The sequence below is a fragment of the Paroedura picta genome, chromosome 7 (genome assembly GCF_049243985.1).
Source record: "Paroedura picta isolate Pp20150507F chromosome 7, Ppicta_v3.0, whole genome shotgun sequence".
Taxonomy (NCBI): domain Eukaryota; kingdom Metazoa; phylum Chordata; class Lepidosauria; order Squamata; family Gekkonidae; genus Paroedura; species Paroedura picta.
Genome location: NC_135375.1, coordinates 34,790,031 through 34,810,122, shown reverse-complemented (window position 1 = coordinate 34,810,122; position 20,092 = coordinate 34,790,031). Strand labels below are relative to the sequence as shown.

The following is a 20,092-nucleotide window of genomic DNA, read 5'->3' as shown; positions in this document are numbered from 1 at the left end:
CCTTTGGGTAGGGAAAAGCGGCATATAAGAACCAACTCTTCTTCTTCTTCTTCTTCCATATCTCCACACCCATGGCCTCATTTGTCTCCACTCCACCACAACCTCCCACACAACACACTCATTCAACCCCATGCTCTTACAGATTTAATAACTCCTCCCCTTCTTCTTCCCACTGCCAAGCTCTAGTATACAACGGGCTTTGCCTCTAGTAGCATCATAATTCCCAAATCACTTTTAGGCTTTAAGTCTGTAATGAAAATGATATGTGGCTCATATGTACTTTCTGGGGAGTCAGTTAATATATCGTGTTGACTTGAGGAGTGAAAACTCTATACAGTCTGACTGTTTCACCTTCATTCCAGCATTAGGTTCTAGTAGTTAACTAAAGTCAGGGAACATTTAAAAAAAAAACTGTTTTTGGAATGGTGCCTTAGAGTTTATGAGCTCATCTTGGTTGCTTGTAAGCATTTTTCTCCTTTAAATCTGTATTTATTTCTTTGAAGATTAAAAGAAGCAAATAACTTATATGATCCATTTTCTTTCTTCTTAAAAGATATTTTAGCTCTGCTTCTAAATGATGTGATGTTATTTTTACAAGAAAAGGACCAGAAATATATATTTGCAGCTGTTGTAAGTATAAACATTTTGAAAAGTTAATTTATGCTTGGAGTAGCTTAATAGTGTGTTGTAATTTCTTATATCTAGGTTTTTCTTAGTAATTGCACCTCTGCTTCTTCATTAGTCATAATTATGACTATGACTGAACATTTTTATCAGGATGAAAATCACATTTATTGTACTAGATATAAAATGGAAATATGTTTCACTGAGTTGCAATGAGGTTAGTCTTTGAAACTCATCTTTTGTACAAAGTTTAGGTATCAACTTTAAGTCAGGTAAATATTAAGCAATTTTGTTCTATTAACGTTACTGAAATTAATACTTTAGGGGGTTATAATTTTGTTTTAATCAGGTCAAAACATTTAAAGTGCAGCCAAGGATTTTGCGACATGCTGCAAGGAGCAATACAATAACAGTAGAGGCTATAACATGAATAAAATAAACATTTTTCAAACAAGTGCTTGATATATCATTATCTATTACTCCCTTACAGACAAAACCTAATTTCCCAAAGCAATTATACTCCTAAGGTTTTCCTGATGAGATTCTCTTGTTTGTTTTGATTTATCTTCCTTAAATGCTCAGGACCAAAAGCCTGCTGTTATAGCCCTACAGAAACTTATTGTCAGAGAAGTAGCTAATGAAGAGAGAGGGATGTTCTTGATTAGTGCGTCATCCACAGGGCCTGAGATGTATGAAATTCATACCAATTCCAAAGAGGAACGCAGTCATTGGATGAGGCAGATTCAAGAGGCTGTGGAGAGGTATGGGCTGTCATTTGGTGAGAGATGTAGGCTGTCCTTTGGGCATTATACATTGCTTTTGATCTTTGTTTTTTTAGTGTAACAATCTTCATCAGAATTTTACTGAGTTTGGTCTTGTGGATTTTGACTATGGAAACAAAATTATTGTTAACCAAATAAATAAATTTGCACATTGTTATCCAGTCTTTTCTCCAAGGATCTCAGGGCAGCATAATTTATCTCCCTTGTTCCATTTTAACCTAACAACTTTATGTGGTTGGTTAAGTGGAGTCAGAGTAACTGGCAGCCCAAAGTCATCTGGGCGGGGGCTCATGGCAGTGAAGGGGAGGGGGTGGGATGTACCTAGGTTTCCCTGATCCTATTCCAACCACTATATCAAGCTGGCTCTCAATCATAATATAAGATCATTTTAGGAATAATATTAGATTGTCACTAGAGAACTATTAAAAGCAGTGCTATTATTTATTTGTTATTTGTCATATGACATGGGTAGTGTAGCCAGGAGATCCGAGGATTGTCTGGTAGCCACACAAAGGACATTCAGAGGTGATTTGCTATTTCCTGCCTTTGTGTCATGATCCCTAATGTTCCTTGGAGTACCACCCAATGTACCACCCAAATCCTTGGAAATCTCCCTGCCAAATGCAAGATTAAGTCATGGGTATGAAGTGAATGAGCCATTTTGAATGTTTGTTTAGCACTATTAATAATACCAGTATTCAGATACCAGGTTCTATTAGGGTATTTCTGTGGAAAGAAGGATTTCCATCCATGGAGTGCAACTTTCTTTCCTTCCCTTCCCTTCCCACTGCATCTTAAATGCCCCATGAGGGGGCATTAAGGTTCCTGAGCCCCCCATAATACGGCTGCTGCAGTCTTCTCCATGAAATTACTTTTCCCTATGAACTTATCATACTCCAAGATAGCAAATCTGGTGAGCCAATTTTAGGATTGATTCATTAGTCCAGCAAATGGCTGACCTTCTTGTGAAATTGCCACCAGCAAGTAACATCTACCTGGCTGTCTGTATTGGGATTTATACTCTGCCCTGTCTTTGTAAACTTGCCCCTTAAGACAACTGAGCTACTTCCTCCATTGTAAAGTTGCAAAAACAACAATAATAACTATCATGAAACCAAGGGAATGGGTCTAACACAGACCCCGAAAGTAGAATGAACTCCAATCCTCTTTCCTAGGACCAAGTCTCATTAAATACAGTGGGATTTATGTCTGAGTAAATCAATTTGGGCCTAGGATCAATGGATTTGAATTACGAGAAAGGAGATTCCACTTAAATATTAGAAAGCATTTTCTGAGGGTGAGGGCTGTCCGTAGATGGAATATTGCTCAGATCACGGTGGAGTTTAGGAAGAGATTGGGCGAGCACCTGCCAGGAGTGTATGGTTTCTAGTACCCAAGAAGGGGGGGGGGGTAAATTGGTTGGCCCTTTGTGGTCTCTTCCAGCTCTGTGTGATCCTGCACTTTGAGACACCAAGACCTGGAATTACAACCTGTTAGACTAGAATGATGGTCCATACAATTGGAATGAATGCTTTTCCAGAGCTGTTTTGGCCTTCCAACCACCCCAAGCAGGTGCAGCTCAGATGCAGGTCCCTTTCTATTCAACAGGCTTACTCCCTGGGAGAAGGTCACATTCCACTGGCAGAAATCCTTCCAATTGTGGAAATGCTTTGATGGGCCCACATCACTGTCACTAAATATGATAGATCTGTGATGTGGTTTTATTTGAGATACAGAGTGCAGTCTTGTTCAACCCAAAAGGGTGTTGTAGAACTGAGTACTGAAATGTGAATCAAACAGAAATGGTTAAAAACTATGAACTATTTAGAAAGAAAGACAATTGGGGGGTATAAAAGAAGTTAATGCAGTTATGCAGGATGTGGAGGAAAGAGGGAGACAGCTTTTTCTCCCATTATCTGAAAGTCAGCTATGACAAAACCTTTTTCACAACTGCTTAGGGCCCTGATTCAGATTGGGACCACAGCATGTGTAGAAGAAGAAGAAGAGTAGGTTCTTATATGCTGCTTTTCTCTACCCGAAGGAGGCTCTAAGCGTCTTACAGTTGCCTTCCCATTCCTCTCCCCACAACAGACACCCTGTGGGGTGGGTGAGGCTGAGAGAGCCCTGATTTTACTGCTCGGTCAGAACAGCTTTATCAGTGCCGTGGTGAGTCCAAGGTCACCCAGCTGGTTGCATGAGGGGGAGCGCAGAATCGAACCTGGCATGCCAGATTAGAAGTCCTCACTCCTAACCACTACACCAAACTGGCTCTCTGTCGAAAAGGGGCTTCAGCCTTCCCCTCTATTCATTTTCTCAACTGAAATGGCTCTAGGGAGTGGGCACTGTTTTTCCTGTTGTAGTGCTGCCTGTGAAACCCATCAGTACATGTACAATCTCCAGAGGATCAAAGAGTGCCTCTATGGAGGTGCTTTGGGGCAGGAAAATTAACACTGATATGACAGAAAACTTCTGTTTACAAACTGGTATTCTGGGTGTGAACGTTTCAATGCTTACAGGTATATGTATGTGTGAGAGAGATTAAAAACATGCATGCATGCACACTTATGCACCTTCTGAAAGAAAGAGATGGATTTTGCTTTATTTATATTTGCATTAAATCACTGAAGCTGTCCAGAGGAAGAAGGAAAAATGAACGAATCTGACGAGGACCGAAGAATAGCTGAAGTCAGAATAGCTAAAATTCAAAAATGTCAAGGTATGACATTGGTCCTAGTGCTCTTGAAATAAAAACTTACTGTGGCAAAACATTCTAACCTTATGATGCCATCTGTTCTTATGTTACCATGCCAATTACCTGCCTGGTGCATTGTTGCTTGTTATCAGTTCTGGACTTATATCTTCCCCATACCTTTAATGGGTGGTTCAGTTCCTGTTTGTGGGTCCCCACTCAAATAGGGTGTGATTTCATATATCTGTGTTATTTGGATGAGGCTTTAGTTACATGGAATTTAGGTAAACAGCTTGCATGGGGCTGCAGATCAAAATAAAGCCCCCCCCATATGGACTATTTATTTTTATAATCTAATAGTGGGGGTAATAGCAATCCCAGCATATGAATCCTTTCCATAAATGTGATAAACATGGTTGTTAATGTAAATATGGTCATTCATGTTATATATATTTATATCCTTACAGCAAACTTGAGCAACAAAGACCAACAGATCTGTAGTTGTTTGGAAGATAAGCTTGATATCTATGCCAAGCTTGGAGATATGAGTGGCTTTGAAGACGTTAATGTAGAACCACATTTGTTGATAAAGCCTGATTCTGGAGAAACACCACAAGTAGCTTCACTTCTAGCTGCAGCTCTCAGGGAAGGTAAGGCTGGAAAGCAGTGCCCCTGTTTTTGCTGAGGACAGGTCATTGCTAGGATAATTCATCACCAACTTCGTAATACTATGGTTTGTCCTTCGTTGTTCCTCACTGTTCCAGTGCTTCTGTTTATGTTCGCTCTTGTGCCTATGCTCATTCTCCAGAGTTTTAGGCCTGTTTTGTGGGTCGTGTTCAGTTTTTCATGATTTGAAACCAACCTCTTATTCATCAGGGGCCTCCAGACATGCATAAGGACATATGTGTAAGGAATTAATTTTTTAAAATGCTTTTAAGCGGTTTGTTACATAGGAAGAGTAGGACAATAATCATTGAAAGAGATTCCAGAATGTTTGGGCTGATGTTGGACAGGGTTGCGCCAGCTGCTTGAGGTAATTGGGAGCCCATTTAGAAGAAGGGTGTGTGTATACTTCTAGGAGGCAAAATATATGCTATTTTAACTGTTCTGAAATTTTCTAAGAGCTGAAGAAGATATATGATGCTAAACAGAACAAAATTACATTATTTCAAAACTAGCTTCAAAGCCCGTTCCTAAGAACGGGCCCTGAAAGGGTCTCCTCCCCTGGCCCCTGGGCCGCAGCTCACAGCCAAATCAAATGGGATGGGTAGGGGCTGGGCAGCTCGTTAGGAGGCCTGGGACAGAGCTCCTTAGCAGGCAGTCAGCAGGCTGGGAGGCCCTCATCAGCAGCCCCAGCCTAGCAGGCCAAGAGGCCCTCATTAGCAAGCCCTCTACCATAACCCTTTGCCCAGGGCCCTCTCACCTGCTGCTGGCTCCAGGTACTGAGGCATCTGAGAGCAAAGAGGCTAGAGTCCAGGGCCAGACACGTCCCACCCCCTAGGCTGTTTCAGAAATATATAGAGGAACAACAATAGATAAGGATAGGTATCTCACTTTTGGAACATTTCCAGAAGGTAGTTCATAACAGGATAACAGAAATGCAACCATAAACGTTAAATACCATGAAACAAGGCCCGGGGGGGGGGGGCGTAACTAGCTTCCAATGGTTTGTAGCAGGGGTCTTCAACCTGGGACTGTGGCCAACATGGTGCCCACCAACTCATATTTTGGTGCCTGCCAACTGTTTCTAGAAAATGGGCATACCCACCTGGGTCTTTTGCCTAGCAAAGTGGACATTGGAGATTTGATTGGCTGTGTAGCTTTAAAACATCAAAACATCGCTTCAGCAGCATCTGCTACCACAGCAGGAGGATCTTCGGTACGTGACTGAGAATAAGCTGCAGTGGCCAGCTCCTGAGGCAGCTGTTTTGTGTCTGTGGCCAGCACTGTTTCAGAATTCCAAAGGTGCAGACAGACTCAAACGAGTTTGGGACCAACTGACTTTCAAGTTGAGGGTCTACCAGCACAAAAGCTAGACTAATTACTGATGGTTGGCAGTACCTGCAACGGGCCTTGTTTTTCAATCTCAGGATTTTGGAGGCAGATATTGGGGAATGTTGGCTCTTACCTTAGGTACCCCACAGCCAGATTGCATAGGGCTTTCAAGGTCAGAACAAGGATCTTTAATTTCTCCTGGAAAGTAACTGGTAACAGGATATCTTTAGAATAAAATGTAAACAAATTTTCCTTCTGCATTTTCCATGAGCTCCTTCTTTAGGGGTAAGTTTATTTTTATTACTAGCCTGAAAGCCCGTTGCATGCAGGAATGCAACGGGTGCTAGTGGAGGGCCCCCATGGAGGGGCCTGCTGCTGCCCTACCTGGAGTTCTGGCTTGTGGCTGGAGCGAGGGCAAGGCAACTAGGCATTGCACCATACAGTAGACGAGCCTGTAGCCCTGGTGGAGGCTGGGGCAACGTCCCCGGAGGCTGCCAGGCTGCCATGGCTGCTGGGGGTTGCGGTGGGCTGGCAGCCAAGGCAGGGCAGTGGAGGAGCTCTGCCCTCGGCAGCCAGGCAGCATCTGGCTGCAAAGCTGGCTGTGCATCTCGCAGCCGGCTTCTGAAGGTGGGCACTCCAGGGGCCAGCCCAATCTGAAGCTGGGTGCGGTTGGATTGGCCCATGTAGACGGAAGCACAGGCAAGACACTGGGCGTGTCTTGGACAGTGCTCCACCCACAGGGGCTTTTCCGAAATATTAGAGGGAACAATGGTAAAGATAGTACTGGAAGTACTTGAGTGCATGGAGTTTGGATATGTTTTTGTGTTCAATGCTGAGCACTATGCATACAAAATAATTGGGCTGTAAGACATAGTCTATGCATATGTGAAGTTGTTCTAAATTATTCCAATTAAGTGAGGAACTTTGCCCTTGCAGAGAGTCCTGGTTGAAGGCACCAGGAAATTTATCTTCACATATTTTCAGGGCATTTTAATGACAATGTGGTTGGATAAAAGCCAGCCTACTTACTATAAAATCTGCTTCATCAACATATTTCCACATCCAGTGCTATTAACAATTACCCTTTTACTTCACCTCTGAAAAGCCCTCTTGCTGCTAAGATACTCATTAAAATGTTCATGCATCAACAAAGACATTCAGAAATTAGGAAATGTAATCTAACAAATGAACAGAATTAAGTTTCATTCAGTTAGTAACTCTTCCGCTTGGAGAAGAAATGGTTCGTTCTTGCCACATTAGAGTCACCATCATGAAGACTGTGAAATAAAGTCAAACTTGTGAACTGAGTCAGGACAGCCAAGAGCTCACATGGGACTTTAAACAAAGTCTACATCCAGAAAAGGAGCATGAAAATATTGGCTTCTTCTGGCAGCAGCTAGAATAATAGAATCGTAGAATCATAGAGTTGGAAGGGACCTCATGGGTCATCTAGTCCAACCCCCTGCACTATGCAGGACACTCACATCCCTGTCGCTCATCCACTGTAACCTGCCACCCCCTTGAGCCTTCACAAAATCAGCCTCTCTGATGGCTATCCAGCCTCTGTTTAAAAACTTTCCAAAGAAATGACAATGGAATAGCTTGGGAGGACGTCCACACACCCAGTTCCAGAACCACATGCTCTGCTGCTATGCTTTTCCATGTTGTTCCATTGCATTGCACAGGGTCTTCACAGTCTACTCCCTCAAACTGCTTTTCCCATTCTTTTTCCCAGCTACGTTGTACTGCTACAGTGTGAGCAGTAAATGCATGAAAAAAACAAGCTGAGAGGGAAGGAACACAAAGTGTAACCCAACCTCACACAGCCCATAGGAGCTACAGGGCAACATACAGCTGTCTGCTCCTTGTGAGCTATCCTGCAATCATACACAGATTAGGCATAATGGTGCCCGGATTTTTCCTGCTCCCCATGCCCGGAAAAGTCCCACGTAGAGACACCCAAAGATTCCTTCTGTGTCCTTCAATTCAAAAGTTGTCTAAAAATAAAGCATATGATCTGGCCAAATTCATGGGTGGCCAAGGGCCTTGGAATACTTTTTCCCTATTTGCCTCCCCCCATTTTTGGATTAACACCCCCCCCCCTTGAACTCTTGTTCTTTCTGCAGTGGAAAGCCTCCATGTGGCTGTAGCATCAATACCAAATGACACAAGCCAGGGAACAGATGGCAGTACCAGAGAATCAAGCCTGACAGAAGAGCTTTCTGCAGCAGATGTCTGTGAATCTATGACTGATTGTTAGTAAGGCCTTTCAATTTTATTCACATTCTATACTTAAATTCAATGTTTTGAAAATTTCACCCCTTCTAAGTGTAAAGCAAAACAGTATCCTTTCCTTTCCTTTGTCAATAAAAGCTCTAAAACTCAATCTGAAATTTCATTCATAATCTCTGTTTATTTCCCAAAAGACAAGGGGACCACCCTGCTTGGATTGAAATCACTGAAATTCACACGCCATGGTAGAATAAAATATAGAAAAATATAGACACACTGGGAAACCAATATGGCAATAAAATATCCAAATTGGATTTATACAGAGTCTTCTCTCTTCAGTAATTCTTGTATTCTTATTATTTCACACAAGTCCCGACGCGTTTCGCCTTACAGCTGTTTCAGAGGACAATGGTTTTTATATTTAAGGGCCAACTTCAAATTATTAAGGAATCTCTTGATAGAGTATAAGGTCATGCTCACGATAGCTAAACTTAGCTTGTGGCGCTTCAGACGCTATCAGATTAGGGAAGATGCAAAAATCGGCTCTTCATAACCACAGTTGAATGGGCATTCATTCTAGCGAGTGTAAAAGCCCTGAGTAGTCCAGGTGAAGTCTGATTATAAGCAGAGGAGGAGAAATTATCAGAGGGAAGTATTTTTTTAAAATGTGAAGAACAAACTCATCTTGTTTTTCATTGTAATTGCTGATTCAGCAAGCCCCAGTTTCTTCAGTGGTATAACCAATATCCAACAATTTTTTGTCCATGATCCTAAGCTATGATGAATTATAAGAATCTTCCTTTAATAAGGTGTCTGTGTATACACACACACACACACAGAAACAAACTTGGGTCCAGTTCATGCCAGGCACTTTTTTTTCTTTCTCTGTTCCCTGGGTACACACTCAGGGATTTGTGAACTTGGTATTCACGGGCACTGTCAATGAGTTAGATCCAAAGAACTGCAAGTCGATTTATTTTCACAGAGTGTCTCTTTCCTGTTTTCTGCAAACCCCTTTGTGGACTTACCAACATGTGACTCTTGGTGGGTTGGCAGACCCGCAGTAACACTGCCTGTTTTCTGTTGAATCAGAACAGTAAGCAAATGATTATACCAAAGTGGTTTAGTTATATATCAGTAGGCAATACTGTAGAACAAATTTAGAGTCCAATGGCACCTCTAAGACCAACGAAGTTTTATGCAAGGTATGAGCTTTCGTGTGCATGCACACTTCCTCAGATACATTGTACACAAAAGCTCATACCTTGCATAAAGCTTTGTTGGTCTTAAAAGTGTTCTGCTGCTTCAGACCAACATGGCTACCCACATGAATCTAGGCAATACTATGTTAGTCTGCAATGGTTCCATTCAAGCCAGCAAAATTGTTGCTGGACATTAGGAGCTTTCACCATGAACGCCAAATGTGTTGTTGCTTTCAAAATTCTTTCTTAAATTATTTTCTTTTGAAATTTTACAAAATAAACTGATATGCAGTGCCTGATATTCAGTTAATTTGAAAATAGTTTCTTACTTAGGAATATCTTAAAGAATTTCATTACAACTCCCATTAATACCTTCTGTTGCTGTACATTTTATAGCCTCAGTATTGTAATGCATGGATGGAGCCAGTTCATATGTGTTCCAAACGTATAGATATAATAGGGCTCCAAGGCTCACATACGATCTCCCGACACAAGTAGAGTGTCTTGTTTGTTGAAAGCCATACCCATGAAATTAATGGTTGGACTCTTCATAATAAAAACAATGAGACAAGTTTCTAATTTTGTATATCTTTATTCTGTACAATTTAAAAATCAGTCCTGAGCCTTTGGGGAGGGCAGTATATAAATATGAATAAATAAATAATAAATAAATATTTTGGGAAAACTTTATTATATTACTATCTATTGTCATAAGCCAGCGCTTAGTGGACAGCAATCAGGAGCTGCTGTTTCAGTAGCTAGATAGCTCTTGGTCCTTATAGTGAAAACAAAGTAAAATTATGCACAAGCGAGGGTCTGTTTATTTGAATGACTGACAAAGATCACAGAATTCTGTTTCTTAGGGATAACATTACCTCTGTACAGGAAATTCATTTATTTTAAAATCAAGAATACACTTGATCCATAAGTGCATGTATGTGTTTCACATATGTTTGACTCCTGTCTTTTCCTGATGCTTTTAATCACTAGTAACAGAAATAAAAAGAGATGAACCTTATGATGGAGATGTTCATGATACAAACAGCATAGTGGAAGTTGACATCCTGGATCAGGTACTGCATTTGAGATGCTTTCTTTAAAATTCATATATGCGCTGCATGTGTGCAGGAAATGTGCTATGCACAAGGTCCACTTCTCTGTTCCCACCACTACTTTCCCCATATCCCACCACTGTCAGTTTGATTCACCATATGGTCATTAAACAAACTAAACACTAAATTCTTAAAATAATTAAAAAAATGAAAACATATGTTAAATCTTGGACAATTTATTTTGCATTTTACAATTTGGAATTTTTAAGGGCCAAACTACAATTTACTTCTGCTGCGTTGTTGTTATGGGGACTTGCAGCTGTGACAGTATAGAAGTGCTGCCCCCCTGCTCTCCCCATTCTGATAAGAAGAGGACCCCATGGTACTTCTAAATTGGGTTTCTGCTGTGTGCCTGTAGCAATCAAGCGGCAGGTGTAACATGTACTTTTCAGTAGCAAAAGAAGTCCATGTATTTTGTTGTATATGAGGAAAACTAGTGATGCAGAAATAGCTGAATATTAGTATGAATGTTTTGTTTTGAAATTGTGCATATGTACGGCATGCTAAATGATTGGTATCCTCTTAAATTAATCATATTGGTGCAGTGTTTGAGAACTGTAGAAATTTTCAGATACTGAAGTTGAGATGCCAGAAGGTGGCAGTCCAATCCTACCAAAAAGGCTAATTCCATTTCTGTCTGTAGGAAGGAGACACATGTTTCCCTACTTCCACGCAGACTGAGGTGAGTCAGATCAGCCACAAAACCTTATGCTGTTGTTTGCTCTGAACTTGCTATGTCTTGTAAACAGCAACATAAAACACTTTCTTTTTTCCTCTCCCCGCTCTAGATTGTACAGACCATCCAGAATTTAACCCGTCTCTTGTACAGTATACAGGTGAGGATTGCTTTGGTAACTTTGTTTTGTAAGCGGATGCCCAAGAAGCTCATGTTTAAAGAAAAATAGAGCCAAGCATGTTAAACTTAGTTTAAACTTATAAGCTTTATTTAGAAATCTTGCCTCGTTCCTGGTTTCAGGGGGAGCCATGTTGCTCAGCAGTTAGAACAGCTTCTTTTGTCTTTGGCAAATTTATACATCGAAGGTCTTGTGAGGCTATAGGTGCTATTAGACTGGATTCTAGCTGGCCTTTTCCTAAAGACCGTGGCTGTTTTCTTCTGCTTGTGCTGTTCTTCATTCATTGCAGAGAGCCATACTTTGCTGTGGAGCATGTTTCTGTGCCCCTGGCCTTTGCCTGCACACTGAAAAGTGATGCCCTTGCATCAGCAGAAACCCTTTATGCTGGAGAAACTCACTCTGTGCCAGAGGGCAGTGCTGTTCAAGCCAACTTAAGGAGAGGATACAAACATACAAGCCTGAACCATAGCTTTTGTGCAGAGCCTTACACTGGCTTTTCCCTAGTTTAAGAAGCCCTTTAGCCCCACTGGATTTTTTGGGGGAAGAGCTGAGGGTCTTGGGGAACTGAGATGGCATGAGTGTGCACTAATATATTTTCAGCAGGAGAAACCCCCTCTCAATGTAGTTGCACTTTTCTCTTTGGCCAGTTGGGTTTGGATGCCCTAGTTCCAACTCACATTCCCTGCAGTCTCACAACAGCTGTGGGGAAAGGCATTTTTAAACTCCTCAGTCTCCCAGAGCTGCTTAGAACTGTGACATGGGGATAGAAAGGGCTCTTGCTTTCCCCTCCAAGTCATTTCCCAAAGCCAAAAGAGGGAGTTATTTGCCTAACTTTTAGAACTCCAGATGGAGTATTCCAAGCATGCACAACTCCAAAGTTGCGCAAAGCACTTCCTACTGGTGCCATTACAGAGCAGGAAAATGGCATGGAGGGGAAGGCCACAGTTCTGAGCATAATTGGGTTTCTAGGGACATTAAAAATGCCTCACCCCACAGCTGCTGTGTATTTGCAGGGGAAGAGAGTTGTGTCTTGCGAACCCCAAACCAACTTACCAAAACTGCAACATGTCGTTTGGTCTGAAACTTTTAGGAATACTTGAAGATTGTATTTCAGGGGCATTATAGGCTGCTGTGTAAGGAGAGGCAGTGAAAATTGCCCCCCTTGTACTTCCAGAAATCTTGGCAAGATCCAATCCACAGCATTTTATCATGGCAGTTTTTCCTCAGAGTTGGTTCATGAGTGATTGACTGTGAACCACAAACATCAGCAACTCTGGATCCATTTCTTTTGCACACCTGCAGTGCAACACAGTGAGGAGAAAGACCTATTTTGAAAATTGGTGGAAATTGTTTCTATGCACATTTTTTGCATTCCTAAGCATGTTTTCACGACAGAGAATGCATCCAAACATTTCTACCATGCTGTTACACAAAGCAAGACCTACAAAGGATGAGAGTGAAGCCCAGTGAGGAAGAAGTTCTGAGTTCTGTGACATTGAATTAATACCCCGGCCAAGCTGCTCACCGTGCCATTACCCCTGTGAAAGGTTCATTTGACCCCCAAAGGTTCATTCAACCCCCTGACCCCCAGGTTCAGAACCACTGAATTAATGCATCATATTTACCAGACGGATGAATATCTAACTGCTGTGTGCTTGTATGATGAATACGTTTCTCCTTCCAATGAAAGCACTAATGTTTCAATTCTGTCTCTTTCATTTATGGCAACTGTTTTTTTTTTTTGGTTTGATGAAAAGGCAGCTTTAGCCATCCAGAATAGTCATGTTGGGATCCATAAGCTTCTTCTACAGGAACAAGAAAGATTCAGCTGGAATCCCAGTTCTCGAAGCACTTCTGTCTTAGAACATGAAAAGCATCGAAACTTTAAACAGAAGGAGGAACTAGCAAATGTTCAGAAGGTCCAGCACCAGTTTCAGCAAGAGCAGCAACGGTGGCACCGTGAATGTGAGCAACGGCAACAGGAGCAACATACAAGGGAGAACCAACTTCTGGAGAGGGAGAAGGAGTGCTTAAGTCAGGAAGAACTCCTGTGCAGGAACCGAGAAGAGCTGGATGCCCAGCTGCAGGATTATCAGCAGAACCTGGAGAGACTCCGGGAGAGCCAAAGGATGGTGGAGAAGGAGCGAGAAACGGTGAAGCTACAACACAAGATCTTGAGCCACTGGAAGCACAGCCGCCAAACCAGTCTGCCTGGGGTGATTTCTCCAGGGGACAATGAGGCATGCAAGACTTTATCCAGAGTAAAATATCTTAATATCCCTTATAATCACTTCAACATTTGCTGTCTCTTTAATCCTTACCATAATACTTTGTGGGAGGCTTCTCCCTGTTGGTGTATGTAGAGAGTTATCAAGCTGCAGCTGACTTATGGCAGCCCCATAGAACTTTTAAGAACGTTCAAGAGATGAACAGAGGTGGATTGCTCTTGCCTGCCTCTGCCTAGCAACCCCAGACTTTAGTGGTCTCCCACCCAAGTGCTAACTCAGGCTTACCTTGCTCAGCTTCCATGCTGTGATGAGATTGGGCTAGCATGAGCCATCCAGATCAGGGCTATCTCCTTGAAACAGAAGGTCAAACAACAGGGTTGCCTGTTGCCTCCAGCCTCAGCTTCTTGCTGAGGCTGGAGGATTCCCAGACCCAGCTCCTGCTGTCAATTACCCAGACAATGAGAGGAAATGCCCAGGCATTTGATTGATGTGACCCATGTCCCCAGCATGACGACATTACTTGTTGTATAACTGAGAAGTGATGGCATACCAAGTGACACTCTAGCATTTGGCCAAAACTCTATGATTAAGCCAAAGACTTTTGGAGTAAAGCTAGAGCATCACCTCTACTGCATGCAGTGAAATCACTTCCATGGTGCACTGGAGTGTAACAAAGTTTGAGAATAGAAGCACTTTTAAGACCAACAAAGTTTTATTCAGGGTGTAAACGTTCACGTGCAAGCACACTTCCTCAGATACAGTGAAACAGAATTTCCTCAACCATAACATTGGGGGGGGGGGAGGTCTTGGTTGCCCAAAAGGGCTAGTTAGAGTCAAGGTGCATAAGTAACAGGCCATTGTAACGGAGATAGGATTAAGGTGGTTGATAAGATTTATGAATGACAATAAATTAGTATTCAAATACAAGAGTTAACAAACAGATGGAGAACGAAGTCTGAGTTCACTGGCACCTCCAGAACCAACAAAGTTAAATTCTGGGTGTAAGGGAGAACTGAGAGACTTAGCATGTGTAGATGCAAACTCCAGACCAGAGACATGCATTCTAATCTATCATTCCAAATTACATTACATTCTACTATTCATTGCACTACAATACAATCTATTATTCTAATCCATTATTCCAAATGAAATAAAAATAAAATAAAGAGGATGTATGGCCCTTCTGGGGGATTGTTAAGAATGCAGATGTAAAGGCTGAATGAGGAGAGCATATGTAGTGAGATAAGAAACCGTTGTTTTAAGTATTGTAATAACTTGTAAGTAGTAGTAAAGAGTCCCTCACTCAAAGGTCCTAACAATTACATTGCAGATTAAAGTTTTAAAAATCTTACATTTCTTTCATATTCTTTGCTCTTAATTCTTGGCAATAAAGCATTTTACTCTTGTCTTTAGCTAGTTAATGATGCCACAGTATAGAAAAGGAAATTATGATGACAAATTACCATATTGAAACATGGACTTATTTTATATTTTCTTTGTGTGTTTTTTGTGTGTGCAGATCATGGGACATAATCGATCAGACAGTTTTTGTGGTGAAAATTCAGTCTTCATAAATGAAGCACTGTTGCAGATGTCATTAAATCATCTTAACAGATCAAATTCACCTTTAGTTTATCAGGATTATGTACATGGAATAAACCAGCCAAATTCGGATTTATCAAGGACTAGTGAAAATCAAACCAACTGCAACATGGACACTTCTTATCAGCCAGCATTTACTGGTGATCTCTCAAAGTCTACAGACCTTTGTCATCATACAGCCTCCTCCTTCACAAGCAACACAGATGATTGTAATAACCGTAAGTCATATATGAATGAGTAAGTAAATTGCTACTAGTGTGTAATATATGCAGAGTTAGGTCTTCTATGGGTTTAAGAATCCTGAGAATTCCTATCTACTTATCTAAAATAAATTTCTAGCCCTTATGTCTACAGACTTCTTGCATCCAAAGTGAGAATCATATCATGGATCAACATTTGGCGACTCCTAAGAAAGTATTCATGGTCTTCAGATCCAAAGGCAGAAGCGGAAGTTAGTCAGCTCTTCCACCAGGCCTTTGATTAAGGCCAGGGCAAGAAAGATCTTGGGTCCCCCCAAGGTTGAGCTAAGGTCATTGGGCTGTACCTCTTCACAAAGGCGGAGGGATTGTTTGGAAGGTGGGGAGCAGGGGTTTTTTTGCCACTTGGTTAATTGATTGTTGGGCTTTAATGGATTTTTATTGGATAATTGATTATTTGTACACCGCCACGAGCCACCTGCGGGAGTGGCAGTCTAAAAATAGAAGCATAAATAAATAAACAAACAAACAAATAAATACTGCCTTCTCAAATGGGTCTTCTGTAAAATTAGGTGATGATCAGATTCCTCAATGACAAAATGAGAGAGAGAGAGGAGCATATCTTCTAAAAACTATAAAAAATAATAAACAATAAGAGACAATAGAAGAAGCCCAATGTACAATAAGACCACCCATGAATGTGTATTGTAGAAACAACATAATCCTCTTAGAAAAATTCCTAATAACAACATGAACAACAGGAGATAAGAAACTGCATTAGTCACCTCCTTTATATTCACTAATTGGTATGAACACTTTCTCTCTGAGTCAAAGAGCTATTTGCAACTGACTGCTGCTCAATTTTTTTTTAAAGATGCCTTTTACTCTCTACTGTAGCTTACCTAATTCACATTCTCCTTATGCCCTCCAATATCCTATACTCTGGTGTTCTTAATTAAGATTTAAAAAGCCATCTATATGGTTTCTTAAACAAAAGTTATCTACTATCATTATAATACTACACACACACACACACACATACATATATTAAACTAATTCAAAGTGGGGCCAAGTCTATATCCTTTCCACACAACAGTAATTCAACAGGTGTATCATCAAAACAATCTGCTGTCACTATAAAGTACCTTAAAATATATTCAAAAGGAACCAGTCCTATATCCTTTAAAATTCAACAAGTATATATAAATTAAAATGCTAATGATACAAAAGCTGACAATCCAGAATCTCATCAGCATAACAACCAGTAATTTAACAGGTATAACATCAAAATGTGACAAAGCTTTTGCAAAAACTGGTCCAAAATGGGGGCTAGTCCTATATCCTTTCAACATTACAGCCATTACTTCAACTGGAGTAACATCAATAGTTAAAATGCTCACAGTTGGTTCAACAGGTACAGAATTAAAAAATGAAAGAACAGAGGAAAGGGCAAAAAAAATTTCTGTGTATAACTATATGAGTGACAAAACAAATATATAATGTATATATATAGTATATAAATACTAATACTGATTCAGCAAAAATTATTTAAAGAAAGAAGCGGGGAAAAAAGGAAGAACGGATAAAGAGGAGAAAACAGAGGCAGACTATTCTAGTGACAGTATCAAAAGGCAAAAATCAAAGATAAGATGATAATTTATAAGATTGATTAAGGCCATACGGATGCAAGGTGTTCAGTGAGTGAATAAAGTAACTTTCCTGTTGCCTAAGAAATTGTATCAAATCTGATCTATCATATAGGCAATATCTGAACTGTTTGAACACATGAAATCTGTCCATTTGTGACACTTCAGAAGACAGTGTTCAACAAGAGGTGCCTCTTTGAGCCCTCATATTACTCGGGATATATGTTCTAGAATCTGCTCCCCCCCCCCTTTCCCTGTAGAAAACATGGCTACTTGTTAGGAAAATGATGCATTCTTTGACCATCGTTGAGCTTCTCCAGCTGGTAATAGCTCTGGGCAGGGGATATCTTCTACCTTCCGCCACTGGCTCCACTTATAGGATCTCTGCACTGACCAACAGACAGGCAGGAGGGGGATGTGAGCTGGGAAGGGAACTGCAGTGTGGCAGAGGAGGAGGAGGCAGCCAGGGTAGCCACTCAATGTGATGGCCCAGCTGTAAGATAACAGCACCTTACCCACAACAACAAGTTTGTGTGTGTGTGTGAAATAAATGGCTTGTTTAATTTTTCAATGCAGTCTTTTGCAGCTTGCCTTGTCAGGTTTTTATTCTTAGCCTTCTGATGGTAGCATTAAACAAATAATGCTAGTCTTTTCCCGGTAATGCAGTAAATGAACAAATAAGGAATTGACTTTAACAGATGAAGGGAGAAGAGCCATGAGGATGTAATTCTTCAGAAATGGCTACCCAGTAGTAACTACTGGAAGAAGAATCGCCACCCACAGTTTTGGAAAACATGTCCAGCCCTAAACCGATTAATAAGAGTAGACTAACTATGAAGTAACACCCCCCTGCCAAAAAAACCCCCCAAAACCCCTGCTGTATCCACTTTTTCTCAGTGGGGTGCAGAAAACATACTTTACTAATCCAAACAGAAAATTGGATTAAATGAAAAGGCGCAGAACAAAGGGAAAGGTGTGTGATGACAAGATAGAACACCTACTTTGCAGAGTGCCCTGGGCTCCATCTCCAGTTAAAGGAAGGTAGAAAGTACTGGGAAATATCTTTGCCTCTCTTTTGTCCTAGAGAATGACCTGATCAGCAATACCAAGAAAGATGCCTCTGCATAAGGCCGCTTTATGTTCATGTTTGTGTCAGCAGGTGGAGGGCACAGAGGGGCGGAATTCAGCTTGTGCAATATCCATATTTTCAAATAAGCGTGTTGCCTTGTTAGCAACATTGCTACTGCACCAATACACAGTGCAGAACCTTTCCTGAGCAAAATGCACGAGTACCTGAATTATTTATTTGGTGATGGTAAATCTGAGCCTTTCTACTAACCACAGAACAGAAAGTTTCATGTTCAGCTATAATGAAGCATCAGTTGCAGGATTCTGAGTGGAAGTGGATGTTGGGGAAACAATCTCTTGGGAAATAACATCCCTATTGGTTTAAGACTGATGGCAAAACAAATTAAATCATCATCAGGGCACTATTGGGTTGTATGTTGTGTACACGGAGAGTGTTTCAGACAGCAGTAAGCTAAACCTGGATTCTTTGTTTGCGGCTTTTGATGTTAGCCAGTTTTATCACAAACCCTAAATATATCCTTTATCGACTACAGGATGGATTCTCTTTTAGGTTAGACACAGTGGATGAAAACCATTTCTTCTATCATTATGATATGCAGTATTGGCTAGAGAGCAATCCTAAGCAGATCTACTTTGTATCCTACTCATGTCTATTCAGTGGAGCTTACTCCCAGGAAAATATTCTTAGGATTGCACTGTTAGTAACTTAGAGCTGACTTACACAAAGAATGGACTTCCTCCTCCAGTTTCTAAAAGTTCCTTTAAATTGTTTTTTTTTTTAAAGGAAAGAAAACTTGTAATAGCATCTTGTTTCTCTTGAGGAAGGGAGAGCTAGATGGTAATCACATGGTTTTTGAAGTGCTTTTGGCATCTCTGCTAGTAGGCCATTAGACATTTGCAAATGTATGATTTATTGATGCAGTGTGGACTATTAACTTCAGTAAAAATAGCACAATGGGCCAAAACTGGCTCAAATGTGTTTGCAGCAACCATTCCAATGACATCAGGACTTTGTGGATGGGTAGTTATAACAAGGAATTGCCCATTAGAGAGCAAGATACAGATGAAGAACATTCTGTTTTTTTCTGTGTTAAAATGGTATGTATTTATTAATATCAAAATATTCAGAAGAGCCTACAAGGGCACACAATGGATTTTAAAGCTTTCTTCACAATGCAGATTTTATTGTTACATCTTTATTTTTACATTCTGCCTTTTCCTAAGAAGATCCAGGCATAGTACATGGCCTCTCCCTTACCTTACAAACAACCCTGTGAGACAGCTTAATCTGAGGGTGCTGCTGAATGAGCTACATAAACAAAGAGAGATTTGACTGTGGGTTCTCCTGGTATCAGCTTTAGCCTATACACCACACCTCATTTTCAAAGTGATGTTAGTCTGTCTATTTAAAAAGTAACCCAGAATAACAAAAACATCAAAAGCCAAGTCTATCCCTTTATTTTACATTTCTGACTAAATGGATTGGCATGGTAGATTTGGGTGTTCCCATTCTCATACACTATCATTAGGTATTTCAATTATAATTTGTGATTGAGATAACCAAGGTTAATGTCCACACTAGCCATCCTGTCTGAAATTAAAATCATTTGTTTAATAGTTTTTTATAGATAATCCAAACAACATTATGCTCAGCCTATTGCTTCCAAGTGTTTTCTGTGCTGTTTTTCTGTTATTATTTTCTTTTAAGACCTGGTTTGTGGCCTTTTTAAAAACATTACTACATTACCATCCTTTCCACTTCGGCCCTTTTTTAAAAAGGCTTTTCTTTGGCAAGTTCTTTGTTCTTGTGTTCTTTATTTTCTGATGGAACACAAATTAT

At 40.7% G+C, this 20,092-nt stretch overlaps 1 protein-coding gene across 5 annotated transcripts in view; it reads left to right on the top strand.

Annotated features, from left to right (window-relative positions):
- Positions 1 to 20,092, top strand: part of ARHGEF28 (Rho guanine nucleotide exchange factor 28) — a 160,777-nt gene that overhangs the window by 120,331 nt on the left and 20,354 nt on the right. For 3 of the 5 annotated variants that reach the window (XM_077347417.1, XM_077347419.1, XM_077347420.1), the window contains 10 exons: positions 554 to 630; positions 1,207 to 1,385; positions 4,034 to 4,122; positions 4,563 to 4,745; positions 8,217 to 8,345; positions 10,515 to 10,597; positions 11,280 to 11,318; positions 11,425 to 11,472; positions 13,248 to 13,751; positions 15,238 to 15,538. In XM_077347417.1, the coding sequence (XP_077203532.1) occupies positions 554 to 630; positions 1,207 to 1,385; positions 4,034 to 4,122; positions 4,563 to 4,745; positions 8,217 to 8,345; positions 10,515 to 10,597; positions 11,280 to 11,318; positions 11,425 to 11,472; positions 13,248 to 13,751; positions 15,238 to 15,538 (1,632 nt within the window). The remainder of the gene's footprint in view (positions 1 to 553; positions 631 to 1,206; positions 1,386 to 4,033; positions 4,123 to 4,562; positions 4,746 to 8,216; positions 8,346 to 10,514; positions 10,598 to 11,279; positions 11,319 to 11,424; positions 11,473 to 13,247; positions 13,752 to 15,237; positions 15,539 to 20,092) is intronic. The other 2 variants (XM_077347418.1, XM_077347421.1) reach the window with 1 other exon arrangement.